Below are 17,043 nucleotides of genomic sequence, written 5' to 3' on the forward strand. Positions count from 1 at the left end.
GAGTTTTTTATGACTCTTCTTACTTGAACCTAAAATAAACATATGTTTTCAAAACTCATTTCTCCCTCCCCCCAAAAAATGCTATTAATGTATTATACTGCTTTAGTTATCTCATGTGTACCATTTGTAAAAATGAATAGATTACTTAAAGAAAAACAAAAAGAACAAACCAAACCAATAGAAATCCAACACAATTGGGCAAAATGCAATCTTTATAATTCACAATGTTTTATTTAATAATTTAATTGAATACACGATTATAGTTGAAATGACGCATGGCCAGTAACTAATTAATTCTGGTCAAAAAATAACTTTCAATACATCTAAACTATGATGAAAAGAAATTGATGAACGAATGTAAGGCACAGGAAACGTAATGTCCGACAGTGCGCTTTCAGTACAGACAGTATTTGGGCAATAAATAATTGAAAGTAGCGGTGATGCATATAATGTACAAAAAAAAAAAATAGAAAAAACAAACACACAGGAAAGTCAAATTTATGAGAAAATCCTAGCTAATAATTAAACTGAAAGAATTCAAATGTCAAGCACTTTGATCAAAGTTATTATTGCAAAACTGGAAACAACTAATCCCATTAACATCAAGGCAAGATAGGAATCAAAATACCTGCATAGTATGAATGTCATTTACTGAATAATGTCAAATGTTTCAACAGTAACATTTCATCTGTTAAAATTTAAATAGAATGGCAACTATGTTTAAGTAATTACCGACACATGGCCAGCAATTCATCCGGTAAATTTGCCATGCGTCATCTGTAATTACTTATGCATGGTTGTTAAAATATTGATTTTTTTCCCAAAAATTCCACCATTCTATAAAACAAATGAAGCACAGGTTTGTTCGTACATTGGTAGGACTAGTGATTATGCGGTAAGTATGGAATCTAGTCTAAACCTGCCTCGTGGGTTTTACAGTTAACAATTTACCGGGCATGGTGGCTCGCCTCATGAACAGGAGGCAGTGAGTTCGATCCTCGGCCGAGTCATACCAAAGACTTATAAAAATGGGATCTTCTGCCTTCTTGATCGGCACTCGGCATTTAGATTGGAGAAGGGTAATAATAACATATGTTATGCAGGGCCCACTGCTAGAGCAGTTTCCTAACTGAAGTGGCTACCCTGGGTAAATAAAACGTTATTATTATCATTATTTCACAGTTCCATAGTTACCTTGTGCTCACAAAACCTACCAATGCACTCGCATCTGTGCATCATTTGTATACTGATGAATATCTGAACACTGATTAATCTTAGTTTTTATCCATCAATTCGTTCATTTATTCATCTCCCACCATTAATGAAATAGCATATTCAGCAAACGCTAAAATTCATTCACGAACAGTAGTGATTTCCCTTTATACATATTTATTAAATGACTACTCCAGGCAATCTCAAGAATTGTCCATGTTGAGCAACATAGTTATTAGTTATATCAAAATAAAATCATAAAAATACCCTAAACTTCAATTCTCACAAATAATATTACATTTCAGGTATGTAAATTAAACTGCAAAGTTAACATATAATCAAGAGATGTTTTCGAACAAAAAAGTACTGCAATTTATTATAGGTTAAATGAACTTGCGATAACAAATATTACACTATCATATTAAATGGCATCAAATTCCCATTACATACCCATGGATGTGTTTTCAATATCAAATGGCCACGGTGTAAATTGTATAGGATTAAATAAACTTGCAATCAGGAATATTACACTTCCATAAAGGTATCTTTTCTATAATTTACATTAAATATACCGTATATCCATTAAATCATTTTAATATTAAATGATACAAATAAATAAGCATGGATATATCAATAAATACTTGGAAAATATGAGATGTAAAATTTTTTAACGCAATAAACTATAGTACCCTGGTACTTTTTCATATCATTAAATATATTGCAATCTGGATACACCTGAAATTTATGAACAAATTCCCTCTATGCATGAAAGTGTTGATTAAATGTGTTTATATTTGTCTCCTGGAAAAACAAAGTACTAAAGATTGTCAGTTTTTAATAGGAATTTGAATTTTGTTAGGAATTTGACAAACGTTTGTTTTATTTTTTACTGCAACTGCCTCTGGGACATCTGTAATTCAATTTGATGGGACAGTTTAATTGGCTGCACCCAAAAGATGCAGCTATAGCAAGCCATTTCAATTGCTTTGCTCAGTGTCTGGTGTCAGCAAATTGTAATCCACACCCATGGAAGCTAAAATAAATAACTCAACTACTTTCTACTTATGCTAGCTAATAATTATTACGTGGAGACACCCTCCTATAATGAAAACAGGAATGAAAACCATAAAATTTACAATAAATAAAAAAAAGACACTCCAAATCAAAATTGATGGAAAATTGATAATCAAAGACTTCACTTTCTCTACTCAGCTACATTTATATTAAATTCCAGTGGGAAAATGAAACAGTAGTGTGCCTTTTGTAATTGATTTCATACATGACAATCCATGCAATCAATAAATAGAACAAATATGTTCATTGAATAAATATCAGTTGAGCACCATCATAAGCTTTGGGATGATTACTTACATTACAACAAAAGAAATCATATATTAGTCTGCAGACAAAAAAAAAGGGAGGGGGTGGGAGGGCACATCAATGAAATGAGGGCCACAGCAGGAAGACAAAGAAGAAGGTGGGGGGTGGGAGATTGTGTTAAGAGTGTGCCAAATCGGAAAGGCACTTGCAAAATGGTCCGTTCTACTTCAGCCCTGCTTTTATCATTACATATTGTACATATTGCAGGTAGACTTATTTGAACCTTGAAGGCAAGCAACATCAAAGCCACCCCTCAATTTCCTTGCAAGGTCAAAGGTCAAAGATTAAGTGTGCAATACCATATTTATTCCAATCAGGTCTCATTACTTATAAGGGTCCTTGTAAAGCGAACTCCACTGTGGAGTAATTTATTTCACTGCACTGGCCTGGACCACGGAAAGTGGTACAAGAAACAGAGATGTTGACTGAAAGAGAAAGCTAGAAGAGCAAGGAAGGCGGAGAATGGGGGAGTATTGTAATACCTCAGTCACATTTGCTCTTCGGCGGCCGTACCGCGAGTCGAAAACAGCCGTTTTAACATTTTTGTAACATAACACATATAGGTGATTTGTTTTCGACTCACCATACGGCCGCCATAGAGCAAATATGACTGAGGTATAACATACCAGGCTGATTGATTGATTGTTCAGCTTGTTGATTGATCAAATCAATTTCAATGATCAAGTGCGGAATCTTTAAAGTGTCACCACTTGATGAGATGGCAAAATATTCAATCTTGCAAATCCGATTAAGCAGCTTAATAATATCTGCATGGTGAGATACGTTATCTTGCAAGGCAGTGAAAAGTAATCACGGCGCAATAAGTTGTACATACAATAACATATTTTGCCTTATCAACATAAAAAAGCTATCAAGTCGACATGGTAAGATGAATCATCCGGCCATCTCATCAAGTAGAGTTGCATTTTAAAGCTTCTGTAAGCAAAGGCTGATCTACACATATTTTGCATAGACTCACTACACATACACAGACTCATTATTCATCAAATCCTGATTATTCCTAGCTAGTACTGGCTACCTGCATAGACGGCTCGACCCATTTCAGTTACTATGAAAAATGATCCACTTTATAAATAAAGTAACATATCAGCCTTTCAAAATCAAACTTATCATCCTTGTCTGTCTCCACGACCAGCGTGCTGAGGGATGTATTCGGGCAACCGTCGTCGATCAGCCAATCGCCTTCCGGAATCTCCACGTTGACGGCGCAGTGGAGGTATTTGAGGAAGCCCCTGATCATGAAGCCGTGCGTCGAGACGAGCACGTGGGGGAGTATCCTCGCTGCCTTGTCCTCGCCTGTGAATTCAGACACAAATACCTTGGATGTAGCCCCACCTGCTGGGTTTGATGCGGTATTGGAAGCACCGGAAGCCTCCCCTTCAGAGCTCTTTGCACTGTTTACTTTGTTTGTTTCCTGTGTTTTGACACTCTTGCACATGTCGTTGAGGAAGTCGATAAATCTTTGTAATGCCTGTCACATAAAACAAAACAAATCAAAACATAACATTGCTACACGGTGACAGCCAAAAAAACACACAAAAGTTTAGTGTCTTCTTTTATCTCGGCATTTTATAATCATCTTTTTCACTCCGCAATCTACCAACAATTTACACATTATACATAAAAGAAAGAATATCAACAGTATCATCAGTATACCATATTATATACTAAAGAATAATGAAAAAGTCCTGAAAATTCAAAGTGTGAGCTTTTCATGTTAGGGATTTATTAATTGAAAAATATGTGTGTGTGTGTGTGTGGGGGGGGGGGGGGGTTGGGCTGAATTATAATTATAATCCAGGCTGAAAATATTTATATCTATATAAATAGAGTAAAATTCACAGAGAAAAATGCTGAATATTTCATCAAAATCGGACAACAAATAACAAAGTTATTGAATTTCAAAGTTTATAAATATTTTGTGAAAACAGTTATATGCACATATGAATATTCATTATGTGGGCTGATGACATCACATCTCCACTTTCTTTTTTCTTATGTTATTAGATGAAATAAAAAATGTTTCATTTTTTCATACATGTGTAAATGATGTGTCTCCATTATGATGAAATAAGTTGCAGCAATAAATAACTAATGCACTTAATCAGTTGTCAATCCAATTGTTTTAGTTCTTGGTAGAAATTTTTTAAATAAAACCTAATTTCATATAATAAAATACAAAAGAACAAGTGGGGATATGACATCATCAGCCCACCTAATGAATATTCATGACGGCATGCCCAGAACTGTTTCACCGGAATAATGCAAATCTATAAAATTCAATAACTTTGTTATTTGTTATCTGATTTTGATCAAATTTTCAGCATTTTGCTCTGAATTTTACTCTATTTATTGAGATAAAAATATCTCCAGCCTGGGGGGTGTTTCACAAAGATTTAAGTATGACTTAGAGTCGCACTTAAATGCCTCGTTGCGTGCGGTATAAAAGGTATCACCGCATTGGTCAGAACATGCGAAGAGGACGCGCACTACTGCGTATTGATCAATAAGATTGCGCGTTGCATATCATGTACGCGTCGGTATTTAAGTGCGACCTAAGTCATACTTAAATCTTTGTGAAACACCCCCTGGACCATCCGTTTAGGGTTAAAGTTGAGAACGTGGAGTACCTGAGGGGCTGTTTCTCCTCCTTCTACTACAAACTCTCCAACACAGTTCTGAAGGGCATGTTGATAGATATCAAATGACATTCCTTCGTAAACACCAAAGCTCTGAGGGGGAAAACGAAAAGAGAAAAGTAAATTACTGGTTAGTATTTATTTCACGGGCCACGGCACTGGTTTATTCTTGTAAATTTTTACAAACTCTGATTCATCTTTTTTCATATAACAGTAGTGAAGGAAACTGATACTCCTTTTCTGCCCAACATTCAATTCCTTACTCTGTCGGTCTTCTGGATGATTTTGCAATCAAAACGTTTTTAGACATATACCAGAGTTACCTAGCAAGTGTGAGTCATCATCATCATTATTATGACCATCATAATCGTCATCATAATAATCGATAATTTAATTATCGTCGTCATCATCATCACCACCACCACCATCATCATTATCATCATCATCCTCACCATCATCATCACCACCATCATCATTATCATCATCATCGTTATCATCATCATCCTCACCATCATCATCATCACCATCATCACCATCATAATCATCATCACCATCATCATCATAATCATCATCACCATCATCATCATCACCCTCACCATCATCATCACCACCATCATCATCATCATAATCACCATCACCATCATAATCATCATCATCATCATCAGCACCAGCAGCAGCACCAGCAGCAGCACCAGCAGCAGCAGCACCACCACCACCACTACCACCACCATCATCAACATCCTTACAAATATCCTCTATAATCATCAAAGTCAGGTCAGAACTCTGCACAGACACAGAAAAGTGTTTAGTTTTTCAATTTTCATGAGGGTTTATGCAAGTGGTACTGTAGTACAATAGTCTTTAAGTGAAGTAGATCAGTATAATTAACATTTTCACTCACTCGTTCTCTGAGCCTTTTGTCTTTTACAATCTCCAGCTTTGGGTTGGGTCCGAGCTCTACCACTTTCTGGACAGTCTGCAGAATACATATGAAGTTTGAAAATAATAAATACAAAAGAACAGATAACATAAACCAAAAGCAATCTTAGAATCAAAAGCAAATTTGAATTCCATTAAAATGAGAGACACAGAGGGAGAAAGACGAGAGGGAAAGAGTACGAAGTGCTACCCTATTAACCCATCAACCTGGTCTCCCTTCCGAAGTGAATAATAGTCTGCTCCTCAAATCTCTCTTTTTTCTACATAAAATTCATGACCACCGCTCCAACCTGATGTTGAATCCCTAACTTATCGGACTGGAATTGATATACTCGTTTCTGAGAATCTCCAAAACAGTGGAGGGATCACCTAAGAGAGAGGGGGGGGGGGGGGGGCATTGGGCAGGTTTGGGCATGAAATAATAGGAACCAGGGCCCTAGTGGAACACAGACAGTGCTAAGCCTAACACCATCCATTCTGTGATTTGGGAGTACCACCCATGTTTGCAGTCCATGAAAAATGCACCAGTAAAAAATTATCTGGAACAGGGAATAATTTTCCTGGTATCCATCGCAATTTGCTCAACATTTTGCACAGACTGCTATGCATAAAGTCTTTTGTATAGCATATTTTTACATAGGAGTAGGACTGTACATTACTTAGTTGAGAGCTTTTCTCTTTTGACCAAAAATGCTATTCAAATTTGTAAAGCAAAATTATTCCCTGTGGAATCAGAATGTGAAACAAGAATAGAGGTTTTTCTTGAGAATTAGGTAAGAAATAGGCAAAATATAGTGAGATTTGAGTCATTTGACCATATTTCAGCTTACCTTGTAGTACAATAATCCTAGTTTAATTAATAAAATGAGAAATTATCAAAAAATTTGGATGCATCATTCGTTACCCTTGTTTCTTTTGAATTAGATGCACCATTCGTTACCCTTGATTCTATTGAATTAGATCAAAATATGGTCAATTGTCAAATATTGTAATTTTCAAATTTCTGAGAGCCCTGATAAGAACTACTCGCCCATTTGTTGTGGACTTCCATTTTCAGGTTTCCTATGTAATTACCACTAAGGCTCCTTTCCCTTCGGCAGATTATATATAGCACTTTGTTAGTTGAGCAGCTTGTCCTTAAATAAAATTGAGATGTAAGTTTTTGAAAAAATTATTCAAGTTATTATTTTCTGGGTGTGTTTGAGCTAATGTAAGCATTGTTCCTAATTGTTCATAATGACAAATTGTTACCAATGAGGTCAAGTTTAAATCCACATCAAGGTACAGCAATCACAACTTCAAAATGATAATTAATATACAAATTCATAACCTTACTTTAAAAAAATATTTTTATGCAATCTTTTAAAATTTTGCCAATCAGCTTCTCTATATTTGTTCTCTTTAAAAAAAAAACCCTGGGGCGGTATTCTGAAAATTGTGTTAACTTTCGTGTTATCTCTCCGATTTAACACGCCCCTAACATACCCCCAAATCGGTATTCTGAAAACCGTGTTATCTCATTCCGTGTTATCTTCGGCTCCTCCCACTCTGCATCTATTTAATCCAATCAAATGCGCTGTTAAAGAAAAGAGTGCGCAAAATTTTCAGGAGAAAAAAATGAGTACGCGGGCGGTGACATGAAACTTGTATTGTGACATCTTTTTATACGCGCATACTGTAGTTAGAACTAGATAGCCCTAGATAGAGACTTGGTAAAGGGGGTGATCGTGGCAATTAAGAATAGATTATTTCAGACAGCATGGGAACGAAATTATAACAGGAGACAGAGCTTGGCTACGATCGATTTTGGATGGGGCAGAGGACGATCACCCCATAAAATATGGGGGGGGGGGACATAATTATGTCCGCAATAATTTTGAAAACTTGAAAAATAAATATGCAAGGCAAAATTTTAAAAAGCATGAAAAACACTTTAAGAAAAATTAAATCTGACATAGAAATATTATCAAACATATTTTTTCGATCGATGCCCTTTGCACGTAAAATTCTTTACTATAAATTCGTGAGTAGAGCGGTCATCCCAAAAAATGATATTTTTCACTTTTGCCCCCCCCCCCCTCAATCCGAAACATACTGACGGGAGAGATAAATTAGGGATAACCTACAAGCATTGAGAGTTGAAAATGGTAATCACTGGAACCATAACCATTGCAAAGGGGTAAACATTTTGTGAATATTATTGATGAGTTCCCCGATCCCATGTTCTTAACAATTCCATTCTTTGTAATTGCTGTTTGTGCCTTTTAGATGTTTTTAATTTTCTTCCTCTACTTTTTGTCTTTTTTAACGATATGGCGAAAAGTAACCAAAGTGAGAAATAAATCGTGAGCATGATAATAATAATTTAAATTAATCCAAATTAAACATGCATTTAAAATGTATTTTCACAGGAAGTTGCAAAGAAATTGCTGTTTAATCATTGTTAGGAGAGAGAAAGGTAGATCGATGGAAAATAACGCTTGAAAAATGAAAGAAAATTACAGAAAGTTCTCCCAGACGATAGCTATATGCCCGTATATGTTTTTATTGACGTTTGCGTCTGCTAGAAAAAGTGCAGCCATCACCTTCCCCAACTTAAAGGGAAATTCCAGTAGTTGCAGTAAACACTGATTTCATGAGAAAGTCTGTAAAACCAGGCTTAATTGTCAGTATATCATCGAGGATCTAGATCTGGTACAGTTACATAAACTGAACTTTGTGAAATCTTGAAATCTACGCTGAAAAATGTTCAGACTGAACTTCCCCAACACAGATAAGCGCACGTGGGACAGTGTATAATTATTGCTTTGAGCGTCGGGCCCGACGCTCTACCCGAATCCTGTGCTTATTTGCTGATTTCTCAGCAATTACACAATTTCTTCCAGAATCCTTTGGCACATGCATTTTATTTATACAAACAGACACTTTGGTGGTCATTTCATTGGATTCTGTACGAACTCATTTTGATATCATTACCAAAACTAGCATTTACCTTTAACCCCACCTTAACGCAGTGTTAAAATTTTGTGTTATCTTTGAACAAAATTTTAGCTAACACCATTTTCAGAATACCAAATTTTGTGTTGTCTTCCACCCTAACACCGCGTAAGGGGTTGCGCGTTGCGCACTGCGTATTTCATGACCATGCGCGGTGTTACCACTTTGACCATGTGTTTTTCATGCTAACACGGTTTTCAGAATACCGCCCCTGGTTTATGGGCTGGATTTCCTGTTAATGAGATGAGATTTACAAACCTGGAAACTCCTGCTCAAGTCACTTGAAAATACATAATCAAACTTCTCATTGGCAAGGTAAGTTGCAACGGCCTTGGCTTGATCAAGCCCTTCTTTATTGAGAGGAATATCGGCCTGTCCTTGACATTTCAGCTGAGCATTCCAGTCAGTTTCACCGCTATAAGTATTAATAATAAAAAAAAATCAATCAATCAAAGATTTATAACACAAGGGTTGTATCAAGAGGCACTGGTCAGTAATTTGTAATATAACTTGACAAACTAACGACATCATGCCGCCCTCTATATACGAACAAAGAGGACAAGATTGTGAGTAAGTTGCATCCCATCTTCTAATAATAAATTTCTGATTAAACAAAAAAAAATGTAGACCTGTAGTGCAGGTGTTAAAAAATGAAATCAAACTATAAATGTCGGAAATGGAGTCTTAGCCCATTTACATGACTTGGAGCTAGAACTTTTATTGAGAACATAGAAATCTCAGGGGCGAAAGTTTCAATTTTGCCCGTCCTCTGCGCACATGATTATAAGGCACAATCCCTGCCTCAACTCCATGGAGAGTAAGCTACCCTAATGTTAGTGAATGAATTTTACTCTCTACGGCTATGCCCTGGCCTAAGGCTATAGTAGGAGCCTTTTGGCGCTGGCCTGGCAACATATGACTTCACAAATCAAAATTTATAATAAAAATTCTAATAAGTTTTTTGATCTTTGATCAGGGTGCTACATAACCTTTTAGAAGCACTTGCCCAGTCAGGCAAGTAAATTTTTGAATAGTTGGAATATACTTGCCCAAAAATCTATTTCACTTGCCCCAAAAAAATCATTGAAAAAAAAGTTTTACCTCTCCAAAAGGTTTTATAAACCATTGACCCTTTTCTCTCTTTTGACATGAACTGATCTACTTTTTTATTGCATTTTTTTTACCAAAGTGATTTTATCTTGCCTGACATGACCAAAATTAGGGTCAATATATCATATCGACCCTGATTTTGGTCATTCTGTGAGAATTTTGCTTGCCCAATTCGGGCAAGTAGTATTGGTCTTTACTTCAAAATACTTGCCCGACTCTAACTTTTACTTGCCCTGGGCAAGTGCTTATGTAGCACCCTGCTTTGATGGATTTTTCTCAAACCTTCAGCATTTCTTTTTATTTTTTCTGCTATTTTGACAATAAACTTTATGTCATGGTGAACTTCTCCCATTTGATTAATTTCCCCCCCTGCCGCGCCGCCTTGCCCCCCGGGGGGGGGGGGGACTCAACCAAAAAAAGTAGTACATGTAGGTATGTGCAGCGGGCGAGACAAAAAACGGGGGCCTTGGAGCGGGCTTATTGTAACAAGGAGGGTCCTTGGAACAGGCTTCAGAACTACAAATGTTTGTGAAATCGGGGGGCCTTGTAATGGGTCTCCTGCGGTGAGTGCATATGCATCCGCATCCCTATGGAACGTGCATGCAGCCAGCCCGGCGGCACAGGCGCTGGGTGCGCTAGCGCAGAGGCGATGGTCAGACAGCTCTCTGCGGCCGCTTTTAACCAAAAATTGCGGCTCATTTTAGCATATCAATGCGGCTGGAACGGCGTAACGAAAAATATGCAAAGCTTTGGAGCGGATTTCTTTCTCCTTTTTTCTTGATAAGAAGAAAATGCTATGCTTTGGAGCGACTTTCTGTTCTTTTTCTCAATGAGACAAAAATGCTATGCCTTGGAACGGAAATTCGAGTGTAAAAATGGGGGTCCCCTCCGCGGCACATACCCACTATGCATTATGAGTGCCCCCCCCCCCCCCGGGGCCTTGCCCTTGGCAAAGTTTTTAATAATATAGGCCCTAATTAAAAAAAAAAACATTGCCTGGCGCTGGCTTGGATTGGTGAATTGAACTTGCCCAAGCCAAGCCCAAGGCCTATATACTCTATATACAATTTTAGTGGAGGTAGATGTAACTTATAAACTTTGAGGAGAAAATCAATTCTAATACCCTGAATCACAGAAACGTGAAAACACGTGTTCACTTGAGTGCATAATGAAATCGCACGCATCGGTATAGGAATGGAAATCCTCCAAATAATTCAACAAACATAATTTTCAGTTCCTGGGACTGGGTTCGATTTTCGAGAGCGCTCTTCCTGCCTTGGTTCAATTCATCAATTTCAGGTTATTTAACTCCAAAATAAGGGAAAATTTTGAAAGATAAATGTATTTCGCACTTACTGCCTTAGAAACGTCAGCATAAACCTCATCTTGAAGGGAATTTGTAGAGCTAGCGACGCAAAATAAATTTAACGTTTATTCTCAGAATGAATTGCGCTGAAAAGGACGACTAATATTTAGGCCCAAATATGGTACTGTAAGCTAATGTACAAAAGAAATTCATTAAGGTGTCTCGGAACATTCGCAAGACAATTTCAACGAGGAAGGGTTTTTTTATGGGGGGGGGGGGGGGGGGGGGGGTAGACGCCCTCGTAAGACGCCCTCGTTTTAAAATAACTTTAAATAATATGATGGGGTGTCCAAACTTCGCGGACTTTTTAAAAATATTCATCAGGCTTAAATTTGTTCACAAAATATTCATAATTTATACAAAACCAATTCAAGAAATATTTACCACATTGACGGCAAGATCCTAAACTATAAAATCATGGACGAAAATGTAAAGTAGGTCAAGGGGTTTCGCCGGTATCGCTATCTCAAAATTCTATTCCGATCGGCGAATGCGCGCTGTGCTGGAAAACCGTTCTGAAAAGTGTGACCTAACTTCGCGGACCAAAGTTTTTGTGGAGATTTAAACAAAAACTCAAGCTCAAAAAGTGAAATATTTATACCAGATTGACAGCAAAATGCTATAGAATCAGTTAGTACCACATTTAACTCACATTTTTGATGATTTCTGCTTGCAAAATGGTGATATCGTGATGCTTGTTGAGAATATCAGATTTCTTCAAAACGGGCGCCAACGGTGACAAATTTGCCGATCTTTCGTCAATATTTTCATGATTACTGAACTCATCCTAAAGAAACTTACACCAAAGGGTAATTTTAGGTCGCTTTTCACGTTGATGATGTCAGATTTTAAGGATACCGGCTAGTTTTTTAGATAATGACCGTCCGCGAAGTATGGACACGCGCGAAGTTTGGACTCACTGCCAGATTATCATCCCGTAAAAAGTTAAAGAATAAAAGAAGGAATTCATTTAAATATATTTAGAACCAGCGAAAAATGGTTTCAGCCTTTTTGAAATGACTCGGATTGATGATCAAGACGGGTGCTGGTTTTAGACTGATTTAAAAAAAAAATTATATATTAAAATTTTCTATATTATGCATCAGGGCCTGATGGGTGTTATAGATGTAGATTATAGGGCATTTAATGAGGGGGGTAGGACGTTCTGGTTATCAGGAAATGGGTTTGTGTCGTATACTCTCTCCAGGCGTTGGCGTTTTTTAAGACTTTGATCGTAAAAAAGGAAAATAGAACATGGCAGGTCGGAGAAGGTGTTTTAATGTCAATGACACCCCTTAAAACTATTACGAGGGAATGTGGTGGACAGGGAGAAAATGTCTGATTGAAGTGAAACCTTTCATTTGGAGCACTTTATGACTTTCAAATAATTGTATGTTTGCAATCGTTAATTTACTGAATGAGGCTTAAGAAGCATAAGGCTGCATGACAGGCACTGCCCTCAACACAAGTTTACACAATAGCGTATTGTAGAGAATAGAGTCAAATCATTCTAAATGCTGCTTCTATCTTGGGGCGGTCGCCATGACAATTTTGGGAATGTGGCAAACATGTTATAGATCTGCCCTGCCCATAATAAAAAAATGAAAAAGTAAAAATGTAAGAATCTATTGCTAAAACGTGTTTGAAAAACATCTGAAAGCACTACAAAGCCATCAAACTTGACATAAATATACTAAATAATAATAAATAATAAATCAACATATAAATTGTAAATTTTTCGGTGTGTTTCACATGCAAAATTATAGATTATAATTTGGCGGGCAGAGCGCGCCAACAATTTTGGACATTGTCTTTACCCCCTCTCGCCATCCGAAACATGGATCAGCACTTCTGACTCTAAACTATATGTTTTAAATAAGTTTAGCCTCAGTCAGGGATTAGGCATATATAGCGACAGAGCCATTTACAAAGAAAAATTTCCTAATGAATGACAAAAATTCGGAGAGTTTTTGACAAAACACGGACAGGTTTAGAGTTAAAACTTCATTTTTTATGGCATTAGTATTGTTATATTCATGGTGGGTGAATAGGGAGGTTAATTTGGAAAAAAAAGTTGCAAGGTAGTTAAATTTTACTAGAAGCCAGGATTTCATTTTGGAGGGGGCGATAAATGCACGCGAAGCGCCCTCCCTAGGGGGTGGGTACAGGGAGGGGGAGTTTCCCCCTCTCGCGCGAAGCGCGAAGCTTTCGGTGTTTCTTAAATTAAAATGAAAAGGAGCCGTCTCTTTTGTCTCTAGTACCTATATCAGCCGCAATTCAGTGGACTATTGTGAATTTGAACCTTGCTTTTAAAAGTGATTGTGAACGCACAAAAAAGGGATAAAGCGTTTTATCAAGTTTTTTCTAAAGAAAAGGGTCCCGAGATAAGGGTATTCCCTAAGTTATACTATGCCGAGAGGAAGATATTCCTCCCCGGAGCAATGAAACTCTGAAATTTCAAAGGGCGGACGTTTCATCAAATATCTCTAATACCCCATCGGCTCTAATTCAATTGATTTTCTAAAATTATTGAACTTCATTACAAGGAAAATAGTGCGCAAAAAGATGAAACTTCTGTGATTTATTGAAATTATATAAAAAGGATGATGTATAATTTCTTTGACTTATCCTAAAGCGCTTAAATTTGAATAAAAAAAAAATTAAGTGTCATTCAAAATTTCAAACTGAGGGCGCAAAACAGGACAGGAGATGAATGTGCAGGAAAATTTTAATATAATTTGATTATAAAATATTGTACTTTTTTATTATTTAATACGACACGAATATTATACCTTCCTCTTTATAATATTAGGAACCTGTTTGCTCCCAAATTATGGTTGTTTAGTAATGAGCTGAAAAGCGGGAGAAGATGCTTATATGGAGGTGACGGCAAAAATTGATATAAAGATTTTACCCGCCCGGAGTCGACCCGACCAGAAGTTGCGCGATCAATTTGAAAAAAAAAGACAACTTCATATACTTCAGCCTAACCTTACTCTTATTCCATGCCCTAATGTTTACATTTAACTGGCAAGAAACACATAGCTGAGGTGGAAAAACAGGGTTAGAGAAAGGGTTAGAGAAAGGAGAACTGCAATATTGTCATTTAACCGCGCGCAGCGCGGAAGCAAAATTCATATGTATATAAATTTAAAGCAAGAGTGAAGGAGTTTCTCTTTTGAGAAAAAATAAAGAATAAAAAGAAAAACCCACAAATCTACCTTTCTCCCCTTTCCTCCCTTCGTTTTTCCGTTTCTCCTTTTTTTTTTTTTTCTTTTTTTCTTTTTGGGGACGTTTTTTTTTTTTTTTTTTTTTTTTTTTTTTTTTTGGGGGGGGGGGGGGGCGACCGCCCCACCGCCCCCTGGCTACGCGCCTGTGCAGGAGATCATTGACTTCCTATAGGACCTACTCGCACTTTAAGCATAGACTAATAAATACGTATAGACTGAAAGGTAGCACCCGCGGAAAAGCCACATTTAAATAACATTTGCATATAACGTACAGATACTCCATAGAAGCTCCATGGTGATAAGCGTATTTTTTACCACTTTCGGCCACACCCCCTGGGAGACATTTGAACCGAATCCTAAGCCCCCATTTGCATATTGCTAATGAATCATTTATTTTTTCTTTGCGTACTCGCAAGTGTAGTAAAATTAGGTATATTAATATATATATCACCTGTGAGGGAAAGAGTGGAAAGTGAGGTTAACAGGAGGAAGGTTCACAGATATACTCACCAGTAGGAAGTTGGTGCAAGGCACGTTGAAATTAATGATAAGGTAACCAAAAAGCAGGCCTAAATAACTTGTGGATATTGCTGGTGTGACGTATTCTTGGTGTAGATGTATAATTGCCGATGTGATGTATTATTGCCGCAACTAGATGAAACCCGAAGGGCGAACGGGCGAAGCAGAAGGTAGATTTGTGTAAACACAGACGTCCTCGTCTCGCACCGGTCGACTCTCAAGTGATCATCAGATCCCTTGGCTGGCCTGACTATGCAGCTATGCTGAGACCTGAGTTGTGTACCCAAGCATGGATGAATGCACAGGGCTTGGGGGTTTGGGTCTATTGTTGTGTGCACACAACACAGCCTCTAGCCCATAGTACATGTGTATTCTATGCTCCAACCAAGGAGGCAGTTGCTCCAACCCATCCCACAGTACTACATGTATGTAGGGAGCAGTCGCGCGTGCCCCAGACTGTGGTACATTTTACCACACTCCCCCCGACTTTAGGACATCGTTACTTCCTCTATTTTTGGACTGTCCGGCCATATGTCATATGTACACATGTGGATCTAAGCAGTCCTCAGTGAAAGGAGGGAACGATAAATGTTAATCCACTGCCGCTCTCAGATGTTTGTAAGAAACTGTCTGGAGTCGCAAGGGTCAGAGGATGAACATGCCATTTAGTCAGTATATTTATATGCCCAAATTTATTTTAAATAAAAGAACTATCCAACTTCTCAGGTAAAAGGTCAAGGGGAGACTTATCAATGTGACTTTTTAATACAAGTATTTTAATCAAACATACGCTGCCACATGATAAGCTTGATGCTAATACCGAGACTACAAGGGAGTTTCTAAAGTTTTGCAAAAATATTAATATCAAAATGGACTGCAAGAAGAGCGAAGGTCAAGCCTTTCGCCCGCAAGGGATATAAAGAATACATGAAATGCATATTTTCTAAAATGCTTGGGAAGACTTACTTAATGCTTCCACGCAATTGCGTCAAATACAGATGTTACTGCCGAAGTATTGCGACAGGTCAGAAACTGACCAGTTTTAAAAAAACACAATGTAGTACGAGATTTGAAGTCTAGCACAAGTCATAGCTGTGTCTTGACTCTAGTTCTGTACTAGATTGTCTGCAACCGATTGTACTGCTAGACCTGACTTTCCCTGCAAGTTCTAGACCACGAGTTTCTCTGCAGGTTCTAGACTCAACTTTCACTGCAAGTTCTAGCCAAACGACTGGATTTGCTACAACCATTGTTGCAAGTCTTAATCCCATCATTATTGGAACTTGACTTCCAAGAGGAAATCCCAGGAATGATATCTCATATTCATAAGATGAAAACATGGTCAATTGTAAAGAAGTTGACCAATGTAAATAAGAAATCTAGGGAGAATGACTTTGTTGGCGTACTATCACCCTACACAAGTCAAGATCTAGAAATCTTTACTCCTGTAAGGGAAAGACACCCTAACAATTGTTTACAAAAGCCGATGTGTACATTTAATTTTAAACCAGAAAAATAATTCTTGTGAAAAAGTTTAAGCTTTCTGAGCAGACAGTTAAGGGGGTAGCTCATCAATGTGATTTTATGAAAGGATCCTTTGATTGTTAAACACTTCACTTGACAAGCTTAA

At 37.4% G+C, this 17,043-nt stretch overlaps 1 protein-coding gene across 1 annotated transcript; it reads right to left on the bottom strand.

The window, feature by feature from the left end:
* Positions 1-211: 211 nt before the first annotated feature.
* Positions 212-11,802, bottom strand: LOC129282569 (fructose-2,6-bisphosphatase TIGAR-like). Its single transcript, XM_064114846.1, has 5 exons — positions 11,655-11,802; positions 9,447-9,603; positions 6,154-6,228; positions 5,244-5,345; positions 212-4,084 (listed from the first exon to the last, which is right to left on the bottom strand). Exons 1-5 carry the CDS (start codon positions 11,681-11,683, stop codon positions 3,662-3,664), a joined length of 786 nt encoding a protein of 261 aa, XP_063970916.1. The 5' UTR covers positions 11,684-11,802; the 3' UTR covers positions 212-3,661.
* Between the last annotated feature and the right edge of the window lie 5,241 nt (positions 11,803-17,043).

This window comes from Lytechinus pictus, unplaced genomic scaffold (genome assembly GCF_037042905.1).
Source record: "Lytechinus pictus isolate F3 Inbred unplaced genomic scaffold, Lp3.0 scaffold_20, whole genome shotgun sequence".
Taxonomy (NCBI): domain Eukaryota; kingdom Metazoa; phylum Echinodermata; class Echinoidea; order Temnopleuroida; family Toxopneustidae; genus Lytechinus; species Lytechinus pictus.

Excerpts from the sequence above, each read along its gene's own strand:
- LOC129282569 (XM_064114846.1), bottom strand. The coding sequence starts at position 11,683 with ATGAGGTTTATGCTGACGTTTCTAAGGCA. Across the intron at positions 5,346-6,153 it reads ACAAAAGGCTCAGAGAACGA|AGCTTTGGTGTTTACGAAGG; the intron begins GTGAGTGAAAAT and ends TTTCCCCCTCAG. Across the intron at positions 4,085-5,243 it reads GAGGAGAAACAGCCCCTCAG|GCATTACAAAGATTTATCGA; the intron begins GTACTCCACGTT and ends TTTATGTGACAG.